At 42.8% G+C, this 23,342-nt stretch overlaps 3 protein-coding genes across 4 annotated transcripts; 1 reads left to right on the forward strand and 2 right to left on the reverse strand.

The window, feature by feature from the left end:
* Positions 1-2,044: 2,044 nt before the first annotated feature.
* On the forward strand, positions 2,045-6,849 carry LOC102783128 (FAST kinase domain-containing protein 3, mitochondrial-like). Its single transcript, XM_087829864.1, has 9 exons — positions 2,045-2,847; positions 3,024-3,174; positions 3,285-3,472; positions 3,574-3,742; positions 4,296-4,381; positions 4,545-4,713; positions 5,489-5,558; positions 5,746-5,860; positions 6,149-6,849. The coding sequence occupies exons 1-9, from the start codon at positions 2,050-2,052 to the stop codon at positions 6,296-6,298; spliced, it is 1,896 nt and encodes a 631-aa protein (XP_087685990.1). The 5' UTR covers positions 2,045-2,049; the 3' UTR covers positions 6,299-6,849.
* Positions 6,438-18,823, reverse strand: cfap65 (cilia and flagella associated protein 65). 2 transcript variants are annotated; one of them, XM_006793652.3, is made up of 35 exons: positions 18,732-18,823; positions 18,435-18,517; positions 17,069-17,256; positions 16,890-16,992; positions 16,433-16,599; positions 16,098-16,303; positions 15,618-15,754; positions 15,310-15,535; positions 14,907-15,175; positions 14,643-14,837; positions 14,344-14,555; positions 14,054-14,210; positions 13,796-13,915; positions 13,409-13,660; positions 13,176-13,315; positions 12,950-13,034; positions 12,703-12,849; positions 12,438-12,603; positions 12,217-12,345; positions 11,891-12,104; positions 11,546-11,674; positions 11,296-11,386; positions 11,105-11,190; positions 10,911-10,977; positions 10,341-10,451; positions 10,057-10,248; positions 9,573-9,731; positions 9,328-9,489; positions 9,046-9,162; positions 8,249-8,383; positions 8,118-8,168; positions 7,800-8,017; positions 7,590-7,706; positions 7,105-7,473; positions 6,438-6,994 (listed from the first exon to the last, which is right to left on the reverse strand). In XM_006793652.3, exons 1-35 carry the CDS (start codon positions 18,751-18,753, stop codon positions 6,946-6,948), a joined length of 5,271 nt encoding a protein of 1,756 aa, XP_006793715.2. In that variant the 5' UTR covers positions 18,754-18,823; the 3' UTR covers positions 6,438-6,945. The 2 variants fall into 2 exon arrangements, with proteins under 2 accessions (XP_006793715.2, XP_035764892.2); XM_035908999.2 differs by having other exon boundaries at positions 18,655-18,774.
* Positions 18,824-19,258: 435 nt separating this feature from the next.
* Positions 19,259-21,814, reverse strand: LOC102780030 (motor neuron and pancreas homeobox 1-like). The gene is made up of 3 exons (XM_006793731.3): positions 21,344-21,814; positions 20,377-20,537; positions 19,259-20,213 (listed from the first exon to the last, which is right to left on the reverse strand). Exons 1-3 carry the CDS (start codon positions 21,807-21,809, stop codon positions 19,869-19,871), a joined length of 972 nt encoding a protein of 323 aa, XP_006793794.3. The 5' UTR covers positions 21,810-21,814; the 3' UTR covers positions 19,259-19,868.
* Between the last annotated feature and the right edge of the window lie 1,528 nt (positions 21,815-23,342).

Here is a 23,342-nt window from a genome sequence, read left to right on the forward strand (position 1 = left end):
CTCTCCACACAAACTCAGACTTTGGGGTCAGTTTCTTTGTGTATGGTGCCATCTTGTGGAGACAAGAGTCAGCAGCAGGGTTAATTCGGTCTATTTGGTCTCACTGTCATCGTTCTGATCCCTCACAGACTCACAGACCGGACAGACAGCGCGCACCTGATGATGTTTAAAAGTCGTCAAAGCGCAAGTGGAGCTTTTCAGATAAACTGCAAAAATAAATTTCCCTCGTACGGTTCCGGTAATTTTTCTTATAAAGAGGATGAAGCCTTATTTCTGTACCATTATTTAATTCCAGAGGTGTTTGAGTTGTTTTTTTTTTGTGTGCCCTTGTTGACTTGTAAAAGCCTATATGACATTTTTGTTTCACCATTCATTAACCGCACAGAGAAGGCATCGTTTAAATGTGTTAATATTTCTTTAAGCAAACAGTATTATTAAAGTTCTTCATGACTGAGCCAAGTGTCCTCTTTTTTCTAAATCAAACTATGGTCACCCTAGTAAGGGCCACTGTTGTAAAAAAAAAAAAAAAAAAACACACCCTGGTATCTGAGCCTAATAACACTTTATTTGTTAAATCTCACAGAGTAAAATAACAGTAATCTTTCCCCAAGATGATCATCAGACAGCTTCCACTGTGTTAGATATAACACGCTACACAGTGCGTGTTATATCTGTGCATCAGCGAATAGAAACACAACTGTATGAATCGTGCTCAGGGAGAAACTGAACTTATGATGTCATCTTAGACTGACCCACGCATCCTGACCTAAACAGCTGACTCTGTTTGCTGGATGATCCAAATCACCTGCAGCAGCCAGAGTCCTCACACCTACACAGACATGTGACCACAGTACTGCAGTAAATAAGTCACTTCTTTGGCTCCCAGCTCGACGCACAATTACTTTTAAAATCCTTCTATTAGGTCGTAAAGCTCTCAGTGGTTTGGCTTCCAGCACCTCGCTAACTTGCTCAGTGTCTATAACCCAGTCACACCTCTCAGGTCATCAGCTGTGGACCTCTTAACTGACCCCAGAATTAGATCTGTGTCCTGGGGGCGCTTTCACCCTGGCCCTGAACGCTGCTCTGACCTGAGGTCATAATTTTGTGTGTGTGTGTGTGTGTGTGTGTGTGTGTGTGTGTGTGTGTGTGTGTGTGTGTGTGTGTGTGTGTGTGTGTGTGTGTGTGTAAATAAAATTGCCATAATTTCTAACAATAAGTAACATGTATCAAAGGCTTGTAAGTTTGGGCCAAAGTCAGTTATTTTAAGCATTTTCTAAATTAGAAATAATTCAAGATGTCAGAGGAACTAAAAGTCTAAGACCAGAATCTCACATTTTATTCACCCCGTGAATTTAAGTGAATTTGTCATTTTCTTTAAGACTGTGAAGAATTTCGGAACGTCAGTAAGACCTTTTAACGGATCTCAGACTTCAAAAAACGTTTATAGGAAACAACACTAACACGTGATTCCAAGCAGACACAGAATTGTTGGTCAGTTGTTAAATATGAGAATAAAATCTTCTGACAGGTTGGGACGTGTCCACGGGTAGACGGCCAGCCACAGCTCATGAATTTCCCGTGGGAGGACGTCCCCCCGCCAGATTTCCACTAGCCCGGCGGTATGAGTATGTACCGTACAGTCAGCATGCAGTACATGGTGTGACCACGGTGTGGCAGCACACGCAAAGACATGGCACCTTACACAACCTCATTACCAAACACTGAAGGGGAGTTCTGTAACGTGCAGCAGGAGCAGCCTGTAGTCCTGACTGACGGTATGTAATCAGTAATCAGCAATCAGACAGAAAGCAGGAGGGATTTCATTTCTGTAACACGTTTCACAGCAGAGTGAGCACATTTTTATGACTCTTTGAAAACTTTTGACTTTGCTGTTTTTCTGCAGTAGCTCTGAGAGTTTGCGCTGATGTTTTTCCCGTCAGTAGATTCGCCCGTCAGGTCAATAATGACTTTGTGTTGAGTGTCAAAGTTGTCATCTGTACTGACAGAGGGGTTTCTTTGGTTTTCTGACTCAGGATCTTTCGGGGGGAAATGAAGTACTTGGTGTGTCTCTTGGCCTCTGTCAGGGCGGCCTCACCTTTTCCTCTAAATTGTGGTTCAGTGCGAAAACGCACAAGTGTGGAGTTTGGCAGCAACTCAGCGCGATTTCTCCAAATTACGCGCGGCACAGACGTGAAGCTGATGAGCGAAGCTGCGGTTCCACTACTGAGGAAAAGAGATACGGGACCGAGCTGGGACCGGACTGGAAGACGCAAAGCACCTCAAAAGGCACCAGGAGCAGCCCTCTCTCCGTACATCCCATATACCAAACCACAGAGTAAAGCAGCTGCTCTCTTCGATATTCAATCTCTGTTTGAAGAGGATGTCATCGCTGAACTGTGCTCCAGGCTGGAAGCTTTCCCCCGCAGCGACAGGGCAGAGGGACTGGCCTCTTTACTTGGAGCATGTGTTGAGTTTGGCCTGGAAGCCCACAGCCCTCCAGTCCTCACACTGATGAATGAGTGCCTGGAGCTGCTCTCCAACAGGGACATCGGGGTGGCACAACTCTGCCGCCTGGGTGAGGTGGTGTGCGCCCTGGAAGGCCGCCGGTCACGCGTGCTGACAGAGGTGTTGGACTGTGTGTGCGCTGCTGTGGAGGAGGATGTCGTCTCTCCCAGTGAGGCTGTCATGGTCTACTCCCTGCTGACGCAGCTTTGTGAGCCTGCCAGCCAGCAGCAGACCCGAATCCTGTCTGCTTTGCACACAGACACACGAAGGCTGGTCCACCGCCTGAAAGCCGGTCAAGTCAATGATATTCTGCAGTCCTTGTTGAAGTTACAGCAGACACAGGTAGACACAGCAGCAGCATCGTCCTTGATTGTCTTTGATTTGTGATGACAAACCAGCTGTCACTTAAACATCCACAAATTTTAATGTCTGTCATTTAGGAACCACAATAATAATAATAATAATATTTAATGCTTTTACACGAAGTGATGTGAGAACATCTAATACTTGTTTCACAGGCTGTTTCCCTGGTGCTGAGGCTGAGTCACAGGGCATCGCGGGTCTTTAAAGCTTTTCATGATGATGAAATCATGAAAGTACTCACTGCTTTAATGACTCTGGAACAGCATGATGGAGAGCTCGTGGCTGCTATGGAGAAACACTTGCCAGGTGTGTTTTTTATAGTTTTATTATAGACTTAAATCAGTGCGTGACTGTTCTGATCAGATTTCACTATTTGTGTATTAAAAAATAAAAAATACGTTTTCATTCTGTCTCAGGGAGGCTGGAGAAGTGCGATCCAGAGCTGATCGGTGCCATCATGGAGTATTGTGTGCAGATGAGGTGCCGTTCTGAGCCACTCTTTGAGGCTGTGGCTGAAAACTTTGTACGCCAGGCTGAGAAGCACACCACCCTTCAGATAGCCAAACAAATTGTTGCGATGGGTAGACTCAACTACCTGCCACAGGTGAAGGTTTTCTCATATCCTCAGAGTTCATAAACAGATCATATGTTTTGCATATTTATTACAAATCTGCTGTAATGTGTCACTGTTCTGTTCCTCATCAGTGCTCCAGCCAGATGTTTAAAAAGCTGGAGAGCATCTTGTCAGAGAGGTTTTCACAGTTCCAGCCTCGCTCGCTGGTTGATGTGATGCACGCCTGCATCCACCTGGAACGCTTCCCTCTCAACTACATGACCAAAGTATTCAGCCCACACTTTCTACAGAAGCTGCAAGGTACGCGCTTTTATTTCAGACTGTGAAAAGCAGGAGGAGAGGAAAAAATCTGTCACTGTTCATTTTTGGGTGTTCCCATATTTCCTGTCTGAGAGGGATTCAGATGAATGATGTCTGTTATTTGCTGCTTAAAACTCTGGCTGAGAAACACTCTTCTGTTTCCTTAATCTAACATTTTCACTTGTTGCTGTCACTTTATTTTAGTGCAGAAGTATCTGTTAGGTGTCAGCTGGGTGGTGCGATGGTTACACCGTCAGCTCACAGCAGAGTTTGTATGTTCTCACTGTGTCTGTGGAGTTTCTGCTCTCTGGCTTCCTCCCACAGTCTGAACCACCTGATGCCTGTTAGGTTCATTCTCAATTGGCTGTAGGTGTTAATGGTTAATGCACGCTGGGATAGGCTCCAGCCCAGCTTTGAATCAGACAAGTAGAAGAAAATGGATGGATCTTAGTTTCTCTGCTAGCTGTCAAAAAGCATTAGCAAATAGAAACAACTATGTATTTACCCACAAGGCTACGCAGTGTCTCTGATGTAAGCTCTCCGTGTCCTGCAGCACAGGGGGAGCCACTGGACAAAAACACACTGGGGCAGCTGACACAGCTCCACCTCTCCACCATGTTAGAGTGCACATACTACTGGGTGAGAATCTGTAAACAGGGTTATAATTTTTCATAATGTAAACATGAGTTCTGACTGTCAGAGGTGAATTATAACCACAACGCTTCATTTAACTCAAAAACAAAAAGAACGCGTTGGCTCCTCGATAACAGGAGCGATTCGTCTTTACTGCTCTCCTCGGCAGGGTCCCAGACTGCCCTTCTTTCTTCGCGTGAAGAGGTTTTCCTCAGCAGGCCAGGCCTTTGAGACGCCAATGGAACATCTTTTATACAAACAGGTCAAAGCTCCTCTAGCACAGCTGCTGGGGGGCACATTTTACTCCACCAGAATGATTCGTGGTGGATACACTATAGGTAAGCTACAACAGGACACGTGACACATCATCACAGTACCTGGAGTTCAGGTATTTGACTTTCATGCTTATTACACACTCACTGGACATTTTGTTAGGCACAGTCTGGGTTGGCCCCCCTCGTGCCTTCAAAGATTCAACAAGGTGCTGGAAAGTTTCCTCAGAGATTTTGGTCGACATGTTCAGCAGCTGTGTGGTGCTCACATTTGTCAGCTGCACGTCCTTGATGCAAATCTCCCAATCTGTCACATCCCAAAGGCTCTCTGTTACACTGTGGAAGCCTTTTTAGTAAAGTGAACTCATCAACGTGTCTGAGATGATTTGAGCTTTGTATCTTGTCTCCTGCTGGAAGCAGCCATTAGGAGATAGTACACTGTGGTCATAAATGGATGGACAAGGTCAGCAACAATGCTCGGCTAAGCTGTGGCATTTAAACGATGTTCAGTTGGTACTTAAACACACCCCACACCACTACACCGCCACCAGCAGGCTGAACAGTTGATAAAAGGCAGGACGGATCTATGCTTTCATGTTCTATACTCAAATATGTATCTGGATGTTGTAGCAGAAACTCATGTCCAGTTTTGGTGTGTTTGAAGTTCAGCAGTTGTCTGTAAGCCTGAAAGCACTGAGGTGCTACCATGTGATTGGCTGATTAGATATGTGAGATAAGAGCTGTACCTAACAAAGTAGCCCGTGAGTGTATTACCTGTGTGCTGGGATAGATCGTGTTGTGACGAGAAGTTCGTTTTTTCCATTTCTTCCTTTTTGTTAAGATGTGGAGATTTGCCTGGATGAGAGTGGATTTGTTCTGCCTCCGTCTCAGTGGGATCACACTTACAAGAGGTAAGAACTGATGTGACTCTCAGCGTTTCAACAAATTTCAAATAAATTGTAAGAAAATGTGCCTCCAACCTGTGAGGCTTAAACATGCTTTAGATTTTGAATCAGCTGAAAATGTGAAGCCCTGTTTTGTTTAAAACGACAATTAAGTGAGTAATTAAGCTTTTCTTCATGTGTTGTGCGCGTGTAGAGTTGTCTTGTGTTTGGATGATCCAAACCGTTTCTGCACCAACACACGACACCTGCTGGGGAAGGAAGTCACAAAGAGACGACACCTGCAGAGGATGGGCATGGAGCTGGTGGAGGTAAGTGTGAAAAACCCAGAAGATACCCGTGAAACTTATTTTGTTTAGTAGTTAGAAGTTTCTTCTTTGTAAACTGAGAGGACCTAACAGATGGAGCCGTTTGTATAAGTGGGTTTGTTTTCAGTGGACTCCACACTTACAGAAATGAACTCTCAACTTAAATCAATGTTATTGTTGCTCATTGAAATGAACTGTTAAATTCTCTTTTTGGCATGTTAACATCATATCTTTAAAGTTTTATATTTATTATGTTGGTCAAAAATATCAAAGCTGATCTGTATTTAACAGATCCCTTACTTTGAGTTTGAGAAACTGCAAACTGAAGAGGAACAGATCCGCTATCTCCACGACAAGATCTTTCCTGCTGTATCCAAGTTTAACAATCAAGCAGCGAACCAGTTAAACCAAAAATCCACAGTGAGACAAACCAGCTTATAATGTGCTCGGGGTACCAACGATACCAAGAGGCCAGTTCCAAAACCTGAGGATCGTGAACACAACAGCTGAATTTGCTGGCAGTCTAAGTGTTTTCAAGGATGGATAGACTGACGGGGAGTAATCTGTAATCTGTAACTCTCATACATCCCGACACGATGTCAGAATGTTGGATTAGAGGATTTATTCAAAAAATGTTTCTTTACTGTTCTCATATAACAAACGTTTGCCTTAAATTATACACATCCTTTCCATTAAAAGATTTTCTCAAACATTGTTAGAACCTATAAGTAATATTTGAGATGCTGTGGAGCATCTGCTGCCAGCTGGGGTAGGGTAATAATTCCCTTTATTGCCAGCCTTTCTTGGTAATATGTATATTTAAAGCCATTTTCTATTCTGCTATTAATTTATTGTTGAAAATTATATTTACTATTTATGTGAATAACAGTAAGAGAAATATTAAATGGCACTCGGTACAGCTCTAACCTTCGTCCTTAGCTTCTGTGTGTTATTTTGACTTTTTATAGGGAAGAACAAGAATGCCTCACAGACTGAAGATGATCAAGATTTCAGAATAAAATTCACACGAGATGTAAATAATACACAACTGTTGACGACACATGTAGTCGCTCAGCATCGTATTCGTGTCAGAGATGAGTTTTCTCCTCCCCGGTCGGGGGTTTGGGCGTCCTCCTCCTAATGGAGCAAACAATGCGTCAAATAATTAGAGTCCATTTCTGACTCATGCAACAAACTAAAGAAAGAGGAAACGCTGCGAAGGCTAATGTGAGTGTGTCTGTACTCACCTGGTACTAACAGGTGGCAAGATATTAGAGCGGGGGCACGCCGTGAGGACGAGCTCTCCTCTGACAGCTTCCATCATCAGGTTCTGGAGGGTGTTCATCAAAACAAGTTCACTCATGAAAGCAGACACATGTTCGCGTGTGTGGGGCGTGTTTCCTGAGCACCCTGCACTCTCCTCGCTGCCCGCTGCCCTGCTCAGAACCCGAGTCTGCGGTCTGGCGGGGGGAGAAAAGCTGGGACACAAACACTGACAGGAGGAGGATGGAAACGATGATCTGTCAGGAGAGGATGATCCCGCGGGCCGGTAGGGGTCGGGCTTGGAGGCCGAAGAAATCAGACGCTGGATGAAGGCAGAGTCATCAAGTATGTCGCTGAAATACGAAGAACATGCATAATTGATTTTCACAGTGCTGTCATCTTAAATATCACCGATCTATAAATTAGAATAAATGCATAAGACAGGCTGTCTACTCTACACGTGCGGTACCGTAGCAGACAGCTGAGTATGTGGAAGAGGATCTCTTTGTCGGGGCTGTGTGCTGGAGCAGGAAGCCCAGTAGAGACGGTGGGTTCAGGATGATGCATCTGAACTGACTGAAGGCTTCTAATAACAGCAGGAGAAATGACATGTCATCGCTTCAGCATCTATAGTTAAGCTCAGGGATGAAGGACTGAACATATTCTGTATCTGATTTACCTATAATGCTTATTAAAGTAATCAGGACAGTTCTTTAGGTACTCTATAAGGTCATGGGAGTGTGCTGTGAGCCTGAGATACAGCAGAGCAGGTCTGGGGGGGTCGGGGCGCCTCCATACTTTTGCTATCTGTCGCTGTTCCCGCAGCTCGGCTGTTCTTAGCTTAGTGCCTGCACTGGCTGCTTCAAACACACCACTGGCACAGATGGGAGGAAGGGTCTAGAGTGGAAAGAGAAGACACAAACGTGAAGTCAAAATAAAAGCTTCATGTTCTTTTATAGTCTCGTAATTATTTTAATAATAAAATCACAGAGACAACCTTATATTTTCTGAGTGGCGGACCTTTTCTTACAGGAACTGCTGGGAGTGTCTGTGACGAGACAAGGAGTGAAATACTTTTGATTTCTACATGATTTTAAAAAATGTAATAATTTGTCTTTGAAGTCAGACCTCATCGATCAGAACTCTTTGGCTCTCTGTGATGTTTTTGTCCGTGATTATAAATTCGTTTTTTTGTCTTTTTCTTTCTTCTTCCCAGTGCTGCAAAGCATCGTTATACCGAGTACGTTCAGCTTCCAGAGTAACCTAGAGAAGAGAGGAAAAGGACGCAACAATTCAAGGAAATGATACAAATAATAACAAAAAACTTGATTTATAACACAATACAGAAGATGAACAAGGATAAAATGTTTTTAAAACATTTCTTTTAGGTAAAACTGAGCTGCATAAAACAAGACTGGATGTCTGAAGTGAGATGTTTAATCCTGCTGAGGTGGTTTCAAAAAGGACCCTGAGGTTTTGACCATATTAACTTTACAGACAGGAGCTCTGTTGTTGTACTTATTTTAGCTGCAGTATGTTCTATTCCTTCCAGCATCAAAGCAGGCAAAGCTTTGAGTTTACGAATGTCAGTGGGGTTAAAAGAAAATAGAGCTGCATGTCGTCTGCATAACGTGCCTGCAGGTGACACGTGGCAGGGGTAACATGTATAAAGGAAAGAGGAGAGGTCCAAGCACAGAACCCTGAGAAGATGCATCTGACCCTGCGTGGGTAAGGTGGCCTGTGACTTTCCTAGGGCAACAGTAAGCATTGCTGCAAACAACAATAATGCACCACACTGCAGTTTCTGTACAGAAATGGTTTGTGGAACATGACAAAGACCTCATTGTACTGACTCAGTGGTGTGAACTGGGCCTTTATGCCACCTGTAACAAAACCTAAACTTTACGATGATGCGGCTGTGTTACCTGACAGATGACATCCAGCTGATGAACTGTGGGGTAATCAGTAGAAGTGAAGGTGAGGACACAAAGGGCACACTCCCCCGGACAAAGACGACCTCGGTCTGGGTGGATCTGCACAACCTGACACAGCACATCAAAGCTCATCAACGTGAGAAAGAGAATAAAATAATGGCTTGTACAACAATGAATACAAGTCATGTTTGTGTGATCCGTGACAGTCAAACAGAGCCACACAAAGAGGGCGGATCTATGTTTTTCCTCAAAATCTAACCAAACTGCGGCTACCTTTGCACCTTCCTCTTCCTGCTGGTTGGTGTGTTGGGGCAGGTCCCATTCATAGTGGGCAGTGTCTGCGCAAGACACATTCGTGAGGAAGAAGATTCTTGAAGACTGTGAGCACACAGGGATGTCACCTAGAAAGATGCTGTCCTCAGACAGGAACAACACCTACATAAAGCAAACATGTTAGAATTCAATAAAAATAATATTTGAATGATACACAAAAAAGATTAAAATGAATGTAGTCTCACCTGTCCCGGGAAGGGCACCCTCGTAACACTGGGTACAAAAGCTTGACAATCACTGCTGTTACAGTGGTTTGAGGAGTCTTGTGTAAGGCTGCTAAGCCCACGTCCCTCAAACCTCATGACCGCTGAGTCACTACCTCCGATGTGGATAGAAACATCTAGCTGGGGATACAGAAACGACAGAGTGTGTTTATCGTTATTGATCTGTTATCATTCTAATTCCTCTTGATTTCTAAATGATTATTACCTAAATGATAACAATGCCAGCTGGTGAAGTACAAAACACAATTCAAACCCAGTTCCAAAAAAGGCAAAATGTAAATAAAAACAGAATCTCATAAAGTCTAAATTAAATACATACATGTATATATGAAACCAATTCATTCTGTTTTTATTTACATTTTTAAACAGCATCCCAACTTCTCTGGAATCGGGTTGTGTAAATATCCTGACGACAGGGTAAGATGTGCAGAGTATGATGTCGTACGTGATACGTCTTAGCCTCTAACGGTGAGAAGATCCATTCCAGCTTTGCAGTTTTCCCTGGAGGAATTTCTCCTTGTGGATTGAGGCAGCGCAGCACTGGATGGTCAAAGTTGACAGCTTGAAGCTGTGACAACACAGCTTTGTCCACTTCATAGCACACTGGCACTGCCCCACCATTGTGTAATTCATACACCTGCGTGGTAAACAAACAACCACAAATCTTTTCGTTCCAAGCGTTGGGCTGTAAACATCCTCTCACTGCACACACTTGCAGAGAACACACACCTGCTTTGGAGGACTGCAGTCTCCAATAGTTACGGAGGTGAAGAAGTGTTGGTGGGAGTCAAAGTGGAGATATGGCTGATCCCTCTCCACCGTCACCCCCTGAAAGTTCAGCTGCACACAGAATACATGAAATGGACACAAAGACAATGAAAACAATCGAATGCAGCAAATGTGCTGCTGTTAAAAGAAAGTACATCATCCCTTAAAATGTGAACTGTCACATGAACAAGTTAAAAATGTTTCTTACAGAATGCCGAGTGCTTGCTCGTAGGGGGTTGTTTGATTGTTGGGTTTTCTCCATATAACTGTGGGGTCTTTATTTTTCTAAGTGCCATGAAGCGACTGCTGTTGCAATTTGGTGTTATATAAATAAAACTGGATTCTTTGACTTCATAAATATCTGTTTGTCATGCCCCTCATTCAGTAATGTGACATAGCATCACAAAAAAAGGTCAAAAATGTAAAAGGAGCACAAAGCTAGTTTACCTTTGACACTAGCAAAACTGTCAGGTGACTTATTTTTACTGCACTGTCAGACCTGCGTAAATATAAAGTTTTTAAAAGCCTCACCAAGATTTCTCTGCCATATGAGAGCTTGAACACAACAGGAAAGTGATCCGTCCCAACAAAGACGTGACTGTGAACGACAATGTTTTGAATGTTTTGGTATCAGTTTATTAGTTCATTGGTTAATAAATTAATTCACTTCAGATTTTAGTCAGTGTGTATATGATTATGGGACATGTACAGTCATGATCTCTGACCTGTAGCTGAAGTGTACTGCCCTCTTCTGGCCTGGGTGCAAAGTTCCAGCACGAGGTGAAACACTGAACAATTGGTTGTCCTGAACCTGTGAATAACATGAAACATTACTTTTTTTTTCTTTGTCTTATCATAATATTGATATTTTTTTTCTTGCAAAATGGAATAAAGAAAAGATACAAAAAAGTAAGACCTTCATTTGGGACAGTTCTGTGTTACTGAACTCTCCCGTCACTGCCCAGTACTCCAACTCTATCTGTTGATCCTCCGGAAACAAGAAGGCCCTAATATCAAAGAAGAAGACAACTATCAGTAGATGGTAGAATTTACCTTCAAACCATCACATACGCTCTACTTTCAACAACAAAAATGAAAAATGACAGGGCGTATAGAGCAGACTGGTCTGTAATAATAGTATACTTTATGGCATGATATTTACATACCAGTGTACAGGAATACACCCAGGGTTGTGAAACATCAACATCAAGTCTGAAGGATCTGAATCAACAGGAGCCGAACCAAAGTTGAAATCCAGCATGGTTTTGGTGAAGATGGAAGGACTTGTGTGCAGGCTAGAGACAGATGGAGACAACAGGGTGGTGCACACACCACACCCAGACACTGCAGGTTTAAAATGACTGTTTATCGTTCAGGAATTACAAACTGTTCTATAACAAATACAAAATAATTCAAATACAAAAAATTACCATAAATACCAAAAAACTTTAATTATTCCAGGGTTACGTTTCTGTTTTGTTTAGTTTTTTTTGCTTGTTTCAGACGCTGACCTGTGCCTGGTGGGAGTCTGAAAGGTCAGTTCTTCAGAGGACGGGTTGGACAGCAGCTGGTCGTTAAGACAGTCCAGTGAGAAGAGTTTCCATATGTGTGTCTTGCTGAGTCTACCCACACAGCCACAGCTCCATGCATCCATCGCCTGCAGGGTGGGAAACACACCCCTAGCTCGCACTTCACAAACCGCTTGGGGAGATGACATCACACATCCTGGAGAGAGACAGCCAGGGAGAGCAGGATAAAACAGGCAGTGTTGCTTAATAATGACTTGGAGTTAAATTGCACTAAACATTTAAGCGTATGGAGTGTGTATGTGTTCTACCACTGGTATTTAGAGTTGTATATGTGATGGTCCAGAGGTACTCGGCTTGCCTGTTCGGTCTGATTGTGGATCGGACCACTATGGTGGAGTGAGAGGCAACAGTTCCCCTCTCCAAGTCCAGCTGTAGGGCTAAAAGGACACAGATTCAGTCTCACTAGTAGAATCCAAAAGTACAGAGTGCAGATGAACGTATACGTGTACAGTATCACAAAATGAGATACCACTTGGCTGAGCTGCAGAGTGAGAGTGATGTTCATCATCCAGAAGTATCTGCTGCACAGAGAGGCTGAAGGAGACTGGACAGGGGCTCTTGTTTACTACAGGAATCTCAACAGTTCGACAGCTTCCAACCAAAGTCTCTCCCACATCAAGGATGGATTTCTCTGCCTGGGAAGGAAGGCAGTCATACGGTTATGACTGACTCACAAAAAACAAAAACAAGCATGTGTACATATTGAAATCACTCAAACACATGAATAGTTCCACCTCTATCCAGCCCCTGGATCCCACTCCCTCCACTACAAGGGTGAGGTGTGACTTGATGGATCCATGTGACTGGACAGGCCAGTAGGTTAGAGTAGGTTCTAGTGTGTATGCGTTCTCTGCCAGCGGACTGAACGTCCACGTCTGGATCTGTAGTAAAAATAAACAAATTAAAAAGCTTTTTTTTAGTAAGTTCCATAGTTATTGTCTACATAAATGTGCAGTGTGCACTCCTCTCTCAGTCTCTCACAGAGCACTCATTGGGATGCAGTTCACCAGCATCTGGTTTGACAGAGATAAGCTCCTGGTCTGGCTCTGGAATGCTCCACTGGAATCTATCATGAAAGGAAATCAGAGAAAGCCAGCTGTAGACAAGATTAATGATCCTGAGGTAAGTCCAGACTACACACAATACACTGAAAAATGTCGGAAAACACGACCAGAATAAGAGTGCAGAAACAAATCAGCCAGCCGACCTCACTGGCAACAGGCTCAGGTTCCTGATGTGATGGGTGCGCTGGGCCTGCGAGCCCACTGCTGTTGGCTGGAAATATAAAGTGCTGCCTCCTTCCAGAGACACACACAGCTTTTCCACCACACTGACAACTGTCAGTTCCTGAAGAAGAAAGAGACGTTAACAGACAGTAAAATAAAAATAACATAAAAACGTGAGTGACTGTTGACTGACGGGTCTTGTGCAGGGCCGCACCTTTGTGAGTTTAGATGCATTGAGCTGCAGGTGTAATTTAAACCCCTGGTGAGAAATATCCTCTGCTGGCACTGCTCTGAGGGACAGGATCTGGTGATTTCCTGGCTGGATGAAACCACAGCTTGGAACTAGAAACACCGATTCTGCCAGGGCAGGGTTTGAGCTGCGCTCCAAACAGAAAGTGAGCGGCCAGTCTCCAACATTGTGAAGCAGGACTGTCCGATAGGAAATGACAGTGAGGGCTGGAAACACCTAGTAGAACAAAATCATTCAGCAAGCTCCAGATGTTGTTTCTTGTTGTTTCTAAGAAGGAATATTTCATTTATTATCTTAAAGATTTTCCTCATGAGTTGGGATTTGAAGAAAGTGCATCTTTTTTGTTCTTACCACGTGAGGAGGATTTACGGAGAAGCGTGGAGTGAAGTGTTCTTTGCCTGGCTGAAAGGAGTGGCCAATGACTCTGATGGTCACACACCAAGGCGGACACACACCTGTGTCTGGACTGTGCTGCAGAGTCCAAAGACGCATGATTGACAGCATAGGTTTGAAAGCATGTGACTGTTTAAGACCAGGTTATACTAAGTCAAAAAAGCACCGCTGCCTGTTGTAATGCACAGTTTACTGCAGTGTATAAAATAATAATACCTTATCGTATGCAAAGCACTCAAGTTGTGCTCCGTGCAGAGTATTGAGCTGCTTGGGTGCGTACGTCACTCTGAACAAGGTGGACTTAAGTGGAGCCAAGTCACAGGATGATGGAGAGATGGAGAATGGAGACTCTTGGGCGGCAGTCCACATGAGACTTGAAGGGAAATACATGAAATATAAGCATCAGCGGTCAGATATTAAAGGTAGATTTCAGACAGAAAAACAAAAACAAAAAAAACTGTCTCCTGTCATCAAAAGAAGCCACGCTGCAGGACACGAAGACGTACCCGAGTTTCCTCCTGGTGTGGTTTGTGATAGAGACCGACTGCGTAAAAGCAGATGAAGGAGATGAAGAGGATGTATGCTTGTGATTAAACAGCAGTTCAGTCGGGGCCACAGATACTCGTAGCAATGACAATGAAGATTTCAAACAGAGAGGATCCGTGTGCCCCAAGCAGCCCCGGTAAAAGTCTTCCATGGCAGTAGCTGACATGAACTGCTGCAAATGACACAGACAACGAGTCAGAGAGGCAAGTCTAAGCCTTCGCTGATATTTAAATACAGAAATGTAAAAATGGAAGCATACCCCCTCCACAGGGGAGTGCAGCCCTTTCTGGTCAGACTCTATTTTATGACCTCCCCGCAGGGCTGCTGTGGCATGTGGTGAATTCTGTCTGCAGTCCTGCTGAAGCGTGTGCAGAACCAAGTGTTCAGGTTTTAGTATGGCAGGTTTCTGGTGCCCTGAGTGGCAGGTACCAATTAGGTCAAGAAACACCGGCTCCTAAAAGAGACATTATGTAAGCACATAGGTAGAAATGCTTGTCTCCGTGCTGTGTTTAACATGTCTTACCCCGTCCAGTACGAGACATGCCACTCTCCTGTAGTGTGCATTAGGCTGTGTGGGCCTGTAGGCTGCCTTCACTCTGGTGTGGCTATGTGGGAGAACAGCGCCACTTGCTGGTAGGATACTAAACACACTGTTCCCACTACAGTCAATATCCCACTGGTAGAAAGCCTCAGCAGTGGAAGTATTAACGAGCTCCACCGTCCGTACAACTGATCCTCCTGCTTCAACACATTCAAAATCCACCACAGAGGAAGACAAGGCAACTTTGGGACCTGCAAAAGGAGATTATCTGGGTTATAAACTATCTTCCTTTTATTATTTGAAAATACAAATTTCTTGGGAGTCTACATGTGCTTTACTAAAGCTACAGAGAAACTGAGTTTTCCTTCATGTCTGGGCCTCTTACCAATACAACGCCCAGAGAGTTTGAGCAGACTTTCACTGAGCGTGCCTTTACAGTTTAGAGACAAGTACTCCACTGAAACAGTATCCACCACAGCAGGGGAGTAAGTGACTGAAACTCGCCGTGATCCACCAGGAGCCACCTTACCACGGGTGACATCACAGCTGAACTCTGATCCAAACGAGGGCACCCCACCAGGCAGCCGTGACAGAGAAAAAGACGCCGTTACCTGCAGGAAAGGATGCAAAGATGTGTGGGAGAAGGCTTTGAGCGTGAACTTTTGCACTTACGTGTCTATGTGCACCACCCACCGGAGACGGGTTAAAAATGTCAAAGTGTTTCTGCAAACTCTTGCCAACAGCAACAGGACCAAAGCCCACCAGTGGGCCACCATTATCTTCTCCCCCTTTGCTGCTGGCATTTTTCACCAGTAGATGTGGATATTTAGCTTAAAAAAGCAAGATAAAAAGTCACAGGTAAAACAGATGCTTGAAAGCCCGATGTGTCAGCTTTTGACTATTTGAAGTAGATCTAAAAATACCTAGAGTGGAATTTTACAGGGAAAACAGTATTCAGGCTAACTTTGTATTCCTCCTTTTGTATTTTACTTTCATCGTGTGATGTTGCAAACGTTATCTTTATGGAGGTGGGCCAAGCCCATCATTTTATATTTTGGTCATGATGTACAAGTAAACGAGATAGTGAGGAGGCTGACAGTTACGACAGTTTCTCACGCGAACCCTTACCCACTGACACTGTGGGTCAGATCTTTGGTTTGCTAGTTACAGTACCTAGTCCCTGTAGCAGGACAGTGCAGCTGCTCTTGAGCTTGCCCTCCTCTCCAAACCTGCAGAGAGCCTGCTGCTGGTACACCAGTGCCTCCTGTGGCCAGAAGACCACTGTGGTGTGACACTCCTGACCAGGTTTCAGCAGGCCCTGCTCTGGACGGAGCTGGAATGGTGCAGGACACTCCCACTGGAAGTAAGTATGGAGTTTACTACAGGATTAAATAAAAAAGAGGCGATTAAAGTAAAATAAAAGCAAGCGTTCTATTTTCTATTTCCTCCCAACATAGAAAACACATATACAGGTTAAATGAAATACACACAGAGACTTAACGGTGTACCTTGCATTTTTTAATGGGAAATCAGTGTGTGTGGAGTGTTCAACAGCACAGAGTGGGAGCATCACAGACTCAGGAACCTCCAGGGTGTGAGAGGGAACGACGGCACAGAGGCATACATGAAAGCTGCCTTCTTTCCCTTGAAATTCAATGCTGTCCTCATACTCACACTGTCTCAGACACACAGCGGTACACAAGCAGAAGACATCAAAGCACAAAGTGAGCTGCTGTATTTAAATAGTTTATCATCTACTCAGGATTTTATTGAAACAGTTAAATTACTTTTATATTTATCTGCTCTCTGTACATCAGTTTGTATCATGTAAGGTTACTGACTACAGAGATACTGCTGCATAAGCATGCAAGCATGTCTACCTTACATTTGAAAGCACTAGTACATTTCATATTTCAAAATCAGTGAAGATCAAGTAGTATTCTGTCTGATTTTGACATGTGTTACCCTTTGAAGAGGTCTAAAGGTGACTTGTATGGAGAAGGAAGTCCCGGGGCTGATGACAGCTATGTGAGGAGCCAAGGTGGAGAAAATCTTGGACACAGGAGGCCTGTGAAGGGAAGAGAGGGACGTGTTATCTGCAGGGATAAAACAAAGCTTAGCTTTGCACAGAGCAGATTAAACACCTTATGTGTAGCTTCTTTAGCTTGTTGTGGACGTTCTTTAACACTAATGTCTTGGTAAATTCTCTGCCCAGGTCCCAGTCCTCCCAGGCCAGCTCTGGTCTCGTTTCCACTCCAAAGAAGCAGTTTCTTTGGCTTGGTGCTCGTCGCTGACACTTCCCAACCCTCTGCCTGTGGGGAATCCCTGGATCCTGGCAGGTTTGGTGTTACAGGAGATGTGAGTTTTGGAAAAACACAAAAAACAAAACATTTATTCCAAATTCAAAACAATCTTTAACATTTATAGTGGACCTGAAACAGTCATACAGCAACGTCTCTTTGAGAAAAGGCAACTATATCTTCAAAATGATACATTTTTGTACAAACTTGACATTGACCAATAGGAATGGATGAAGTCATTCAGTGAACATTTTTTGCACACAGTATATTTCAATTAAAGATTTGGCTTGATAAGAACAAATTATGATTAAATGTGAATAAACTTTATGGATTAAATGGATTAAATACAAATATAAAGATCCAGATAGATGGTGTTGATACAGAAAAAGACATTATAGATAGCTAGAAAGGACACGTTAAATATATTTATCCTTCAGTGTCAACAAGCAGCACTAAACAAAGCAGAACAGGCCTTAGATTTCACATCACTCCATGTTCACCTTATTTAAGCTATTGTTCAAAGGTCTGGGACAATAACTACACAAGTACATTACACTCACTTTTTATTTTTCAAAAACAAAAAGCAGTTTGGATCTTTCACATTGCAGGCCATAAGGACCATTTCACTATTCGTACAGCTTGAAATACTGAAATTTACAGATCAGTGAAATTCAGCACAAATTCCCAGAGAAAAACAAAATTACCAGCAACTATTCATATTTTTGTTTGTTTGTTTTTTGAGAAAAGGAGGTCATAATTTAAGGGCTTTTGCAACAAACATAAATTTAGTCAAAAAGAAGTATAAAGATATGATCTTCATCAGATAGGAGAGGAAGATGTTGAATTTTAGTCAGTGTTTCAGTTTTTTAGTTGCTACTTGCTTTGCTGTGTGGAGCACAATTATGGAGTTGTGAAAACAAGATAATACGGGAATAATTTGTATCTTATGTAGCATACATATTATGTGTAGTTAGAAATGTGTTCACTGCTGTTATTGAGGTTTAAATCAATAGGGAAGATGGATAAATAAACACTGATAACTTTGTGATATTGTACTGTTTTTTTTACTGGATTATTATTTGTATACTGTTTACATTATTGACATAAAGTAAACAAAACTAAACAAACACAGTTTCCTAAATGTGAGCACAGCACAGGGTTATTCTCACAGATCTCAAACAGGAAAAAAAACAATGATGCCAAACTTTACTTTGATATCGTTGCCAGTGACGGAGGCCTCCCGTGGAGCGGCAGACACCAGCGGGTCAGGACCCCGAGTCTCCGCTAACATGGCTGTAAAGGAAGAAGACGCTTAGTCCTCGACACAGAAGGAAACACGGGGAATGGTAACGTAGCTCTTTCCCGTTTAAGACACACATTTTACGGTCAGTAACACGAACTGGTTGGTGGCTAAAAAAACACAACCTCACCTTACCGACACGCGGAGCAAACTCTTCAACTACTTTTTATTTGCCTCAAAAATGAAGACGAAGAAGAAAGAACATACCGCGAACACCAGGAACAGACATGGGTCAGAGTTGTTGCGTTGTCGTTTCCATAGCAACAAGCCTCCAGAAGAAATTACGGCGACTGATAAGGGTCATTTACAAACTGTTACGTGAGGACGTAACCAGAGCCATGGAGCAGTGACGCCGTGACGTAGTTTTACGGTATGTAAATACGCGGATGCAGAGATATGTTAGAGAGAGGTTATAGCATCCTTTAAATGGTTCAGCCACACTATGTCTACTTTATTAAATTATAGAACTTTAATTATAATTCAGAATCCAAAGTTTCTCTTTTTTTTTTTCAACAAACTTGAAAACACATGAATTTAAGGTAATTTCGAAATTTTTATTAACAAGCAAACAAAAACTCTGACACTGCATTGCAAAAAAAGGAAATATATTAAATTCTATAACTGTTAAATTATATATTTTTTACAGAGTACAAGGGGAATGAGAAGGCAAACTTGAAAAGCAAGGCATGCAGATATTTCATTGAGTCCATGGCTTTAACTAAATACAAGCATTTCCAAGAAACTAAGACAAAGGGAAAGCATTCAATATCATAAAACAAACTAAATTCCTAAAAAAAAAAAATACAGTAGCAACACGACAGTGTGCTTGTTATGTGTTTATAATGCCCTGAAACGTCAGCTGAGTTCACGTAAATCACGTATTGTAACGGACCAGGAAACCTGGATAATATTACCATCCACACTGACACCATTAGTTTTATTTTATGTCTGTCTCATTGTCTGTGCGTACAAAGATAAATGTGTTTATTGCAGGTGGCAGGACGGGGAAGTGGGCTTTAAGTCATAAAGATAAATTCAAAAAGTCTGAATTATTTGTTGATTTTGAAGTCATAACTCATGGATGGATAGCTGGCTATTAAAGCATTAAATGTTCAGGTACATAACAATTGAACAGTTCTGATTTCATGTAATATTAATAACAGACTGAGATGTTTGGAGTTGGTTTAGCACTATGATCCAGGCTGTTAAAAAACAAACTAACCAAGCAAACCTTTTAACAAAACGTTGTTTTCATTCCACCGTCTTCGTGCACAGGATTGCAATGGCATTACTATTTTAATTATAATGAGCATAAGAAGACATATAATAAAAACATGGATGAGTTTATGATGGGAAAGCCCCAGTTTTTGTTCCTGGGCCTCCCTCCTCAGTCTCCTCCTCTGAGTAAGAGTTGTAGTTTCCCATTTCTCCTCCTGAATGCCTCGTGAACCCAACAGAGCCAAAGGAACTTTCTCTTAGCTCTTTTATCTGCTCTTTCTCACCCTCATGTTCCCCTGCTATCTCCTCCTCATCCTCTAGGCTCAAGGTGCGAGAGCCACCGTGACGTTTGATACTCTTCAAATCCATCCCGCTTCTTTCTCTGTCCGCGAGGCTGCTTGGAGTTACTTGTTCCCTAGTTTTGCGACTTCTCTTCCACTTCATCCGCCTGTTCTGGAACCAGATCTTAACCTGGAAATGGCAGGAATCATCACAGTTTGGACTATTTAGTAATGTAGCTGGCTGAACTGAGAATAAATGAAGTTGGTATATGAAATGCTGTTAATGTTACACACAAAAAATAGCCAATGTTGGCTTATATGGTCATTCACTAACTTTGTCAGCATAGTCTAACCTGAGTCTCTGTTAGCATGAGCGAGGTGGCCACTTCAAACCGTTTAGGCCTGGATAGGTACTTGTTGAGCTTGAACTGGTTTTCCAGTTCCAGCAGCTGCTGACTGGTGAAAGCTGTTCTGGGCCTCCGACACTTCCCCAACAAACCTGTCTGAGATGGTGCTGAGGAGAAACCAGAAACAGGCCCAGTCACATTATTTATGACATATCAATGATATTAATTTGTCTCTGCAAGTGGAAATATTTCACTTGTTATGACTGGTAGGCCTGTAAGGAAGCAAATCCTATGGCGGCCTACACAAAGGTAATCTATAAATGGGATTAAGGAGGAAAGGAAATATTACAAAATCCGACCTGTGTTTCTGTCGGTTAACAGTTATTGCTTTAATGGAGGGTCATGATAACAGGATTGCTGCAGAGGAGTAATAAACTATCACAGGGGTCCATTACCTTAATGAAAACATTATAAGTGTGATCAGTTGACTGAGTGGTAGGTCTGTATCAGGTGTTACCTTTACCATAAACAGTGCATGTTATTTGTATGACATAAATCGTCCTCAAACTACAGCTTCTCAATGTCAAAGCACGTTCAGTACCAACACACAGGTAATAGTGATCTTTACAACAAACGACCTCAGAGAAAAACACATGCAGCTGTGCACCAAACAATCAATAACTAAAGAAAAAATGTAGAATCAATTTACTCCGACATGAAGTGCTTTGTTGTTCTACATAAATTAACACACTAGCCAAATACGTGATCAACAAAGAAACACTGCAACTATTAAATTATTTTTTTAAATGTTAACACCAAGCAGAAGAATGTTATAACAAGTTTTATTAAATATTCAAAAACTTTGATTCAAAAATTAAGATGTTGAAAAATTCTAACCATGTACGAAAATAACAATGATAAAGTTTATAGGCGAGAAAAATGCACATCTGTGGAAACAAACACGCAAACTCACCGTTATACTCTCTGAGTCTGGGCATCATCATCCCGGCTCTGATCCAAGGCTCCAGTGGGAGCGTCCCGGTGACCCCCTTCAGCTGCTCCGGATACGGATGGACCAGCTGCGTGAAGCCGGGGTACATGAAGGCGGTGTGCTGGCCTCCTAGGGCCGCCACGGGATACACAGAGCTTGGGTGCATTCCGATGAGACCCACCTGATGCAGGCCAGGGAATCCCGACTGGGACAGGTTGAAGAGATGAGACTTGGAGAGGACTTCAGACTGCGCCGGAGACGAGTTTGAGGAGTTTGGATGAGGGGAGGAGGGCGTCTCTGAGCCGCCGGTCGACAGAGGGCTGTCTCCGGGGCTCCTGCTGTGATACAGCCCGGGGGACGCACTGTCCGTGTCCGTCCTCTGGTCCACGTCGTGCGCCAGCAGCGCATCAATTCGAAAGTTTTTGGATTTCTCCATGTTGGCTGTCATTCTGACTCGAGATGTGTCCTCTGAACAGTTGATGTTATTTCGTGTGAAGCGTTTTTGTTGTCTTTAAAACCCGAACTTAAACTTCAATAATGAAATAAACTCTTCTGATGAACTTTCGATTTTCTCTAAGGTCCTGATACACGGGTTAAGCTTGTCATTCCCCCTCACGGAAGAAATGCCTTTTTTCTGACCCACTGCACGAACTCTGTGTGTAAAAAACACTTCACCGCTCCGACAGTGAGCGCAAAAATTACTCGAACCCAAGCGCACGACACAGTCTGCTTTGTTGTGATTGGCCAGAGCTCTGCAGAAGCACAGGGGCAGGATACAAACTCTTCTGGTGTTAATTGATCTCGTCCTTCTTATGCATACAACTAGGTCACAGACATGGCTTCCTGTTAGAACCATTTACGCTTCAATAAATCTCAAAGAAAGCAGAAAAGATTAACCTGTGTAGGAGAACTTTGTAAAAAGGAAAGAAAGATTAACAATGTGAACTTCTTCTTCCTTAAATGTCTGCGTCCTCTATCTTTAACCCTGTTTCAGGTGAAGTCGAGGTGTAGTTTTCTCACACAACCTCTTACACACTCATTATATTACACATCCAACATGTGTGAGGTGCAAACACTCTTGACGGCTATACTGCCTTAATTGCTGTAATCTTACTTAGAGTTATGACAAAAATTAATCATTTTACAGCTAACTCTTGATTAAACTTTATAGCCTGCTAAGGTTGACAGAAACCCAACTGTTCTTATCAGCAGCCGCTTCCATGATTATCGTCATCACCACACTACAGAGCACATAAAAGGGCAGTAAACTGAGAGAAGGCAAACTTTTCTTTGTTTCCCCCCCGTAGATTAGAACCACATCGGCAAAGTAGACACAGGTGACAAAAAACACGTAGAAGTTGGCATTTATTCTTCAATTATACACACGCTGCATGCAACCAAGATTTGGAAAGGGAAGACAGAGATGTGCAGACAAGCAGCTGTATCTGTTCTTCTTCGTCTATTGCATGCAGTAGCATATTTTATATATTAAAGTGCACAAAAGAGGACGGCGTGTAAGTAGTTATAGTCTTCCAGGAGATCTTCCCTTCAATCTAAACTGATTCCTACGTGTCCCAAACAAACAGACAGACAATATCTTAATTAGAGGCTGAAACTGAGCAATTAAGCGTCACTTAAAGGGTTCAGCCTTCATCTATATAGACTATTTTCCACAGTCACCAGGTGTGATTTCCTGCTGGACTTTACAGGATTGATAAGAGACAGTCATTGACCTGGGAAAACAAACTGTTCTCATGTCAAAGACAAATACACCAACACCTGCTGAACTGGAGCACACAGCATTTAAGAGAAACAGCCTACGTGTTTAAAGTAAAAGTTGCATGTGTGTGCTGGAACGTTACATATACATATATATATTTGAGTAAATTATCAGCCGCCTCCTTTGACTGGAAGAGCTGTGCGTATAGCAGGAGTTGATGTTCTGTAATTACTATAACTTACATCACTGATCAAATATTAA

The sequence above is a fragment of the Neolamprologus brichardi genome, chromosome 16 (assembly GCF_056152115.1).
Source record: "Neolamprologus brichardi isolate AB-2024 chromosome 16, ASM5615211v1, whole genome shotgun sequence".
In the NCBI taxonomy this organism is placed as follows: Eukaryota; Metazoa; Chordata; class Actinopteri; order Cichliformes; family Cichlidae; genus Neolamprologus; species Neolamprologus brichardi.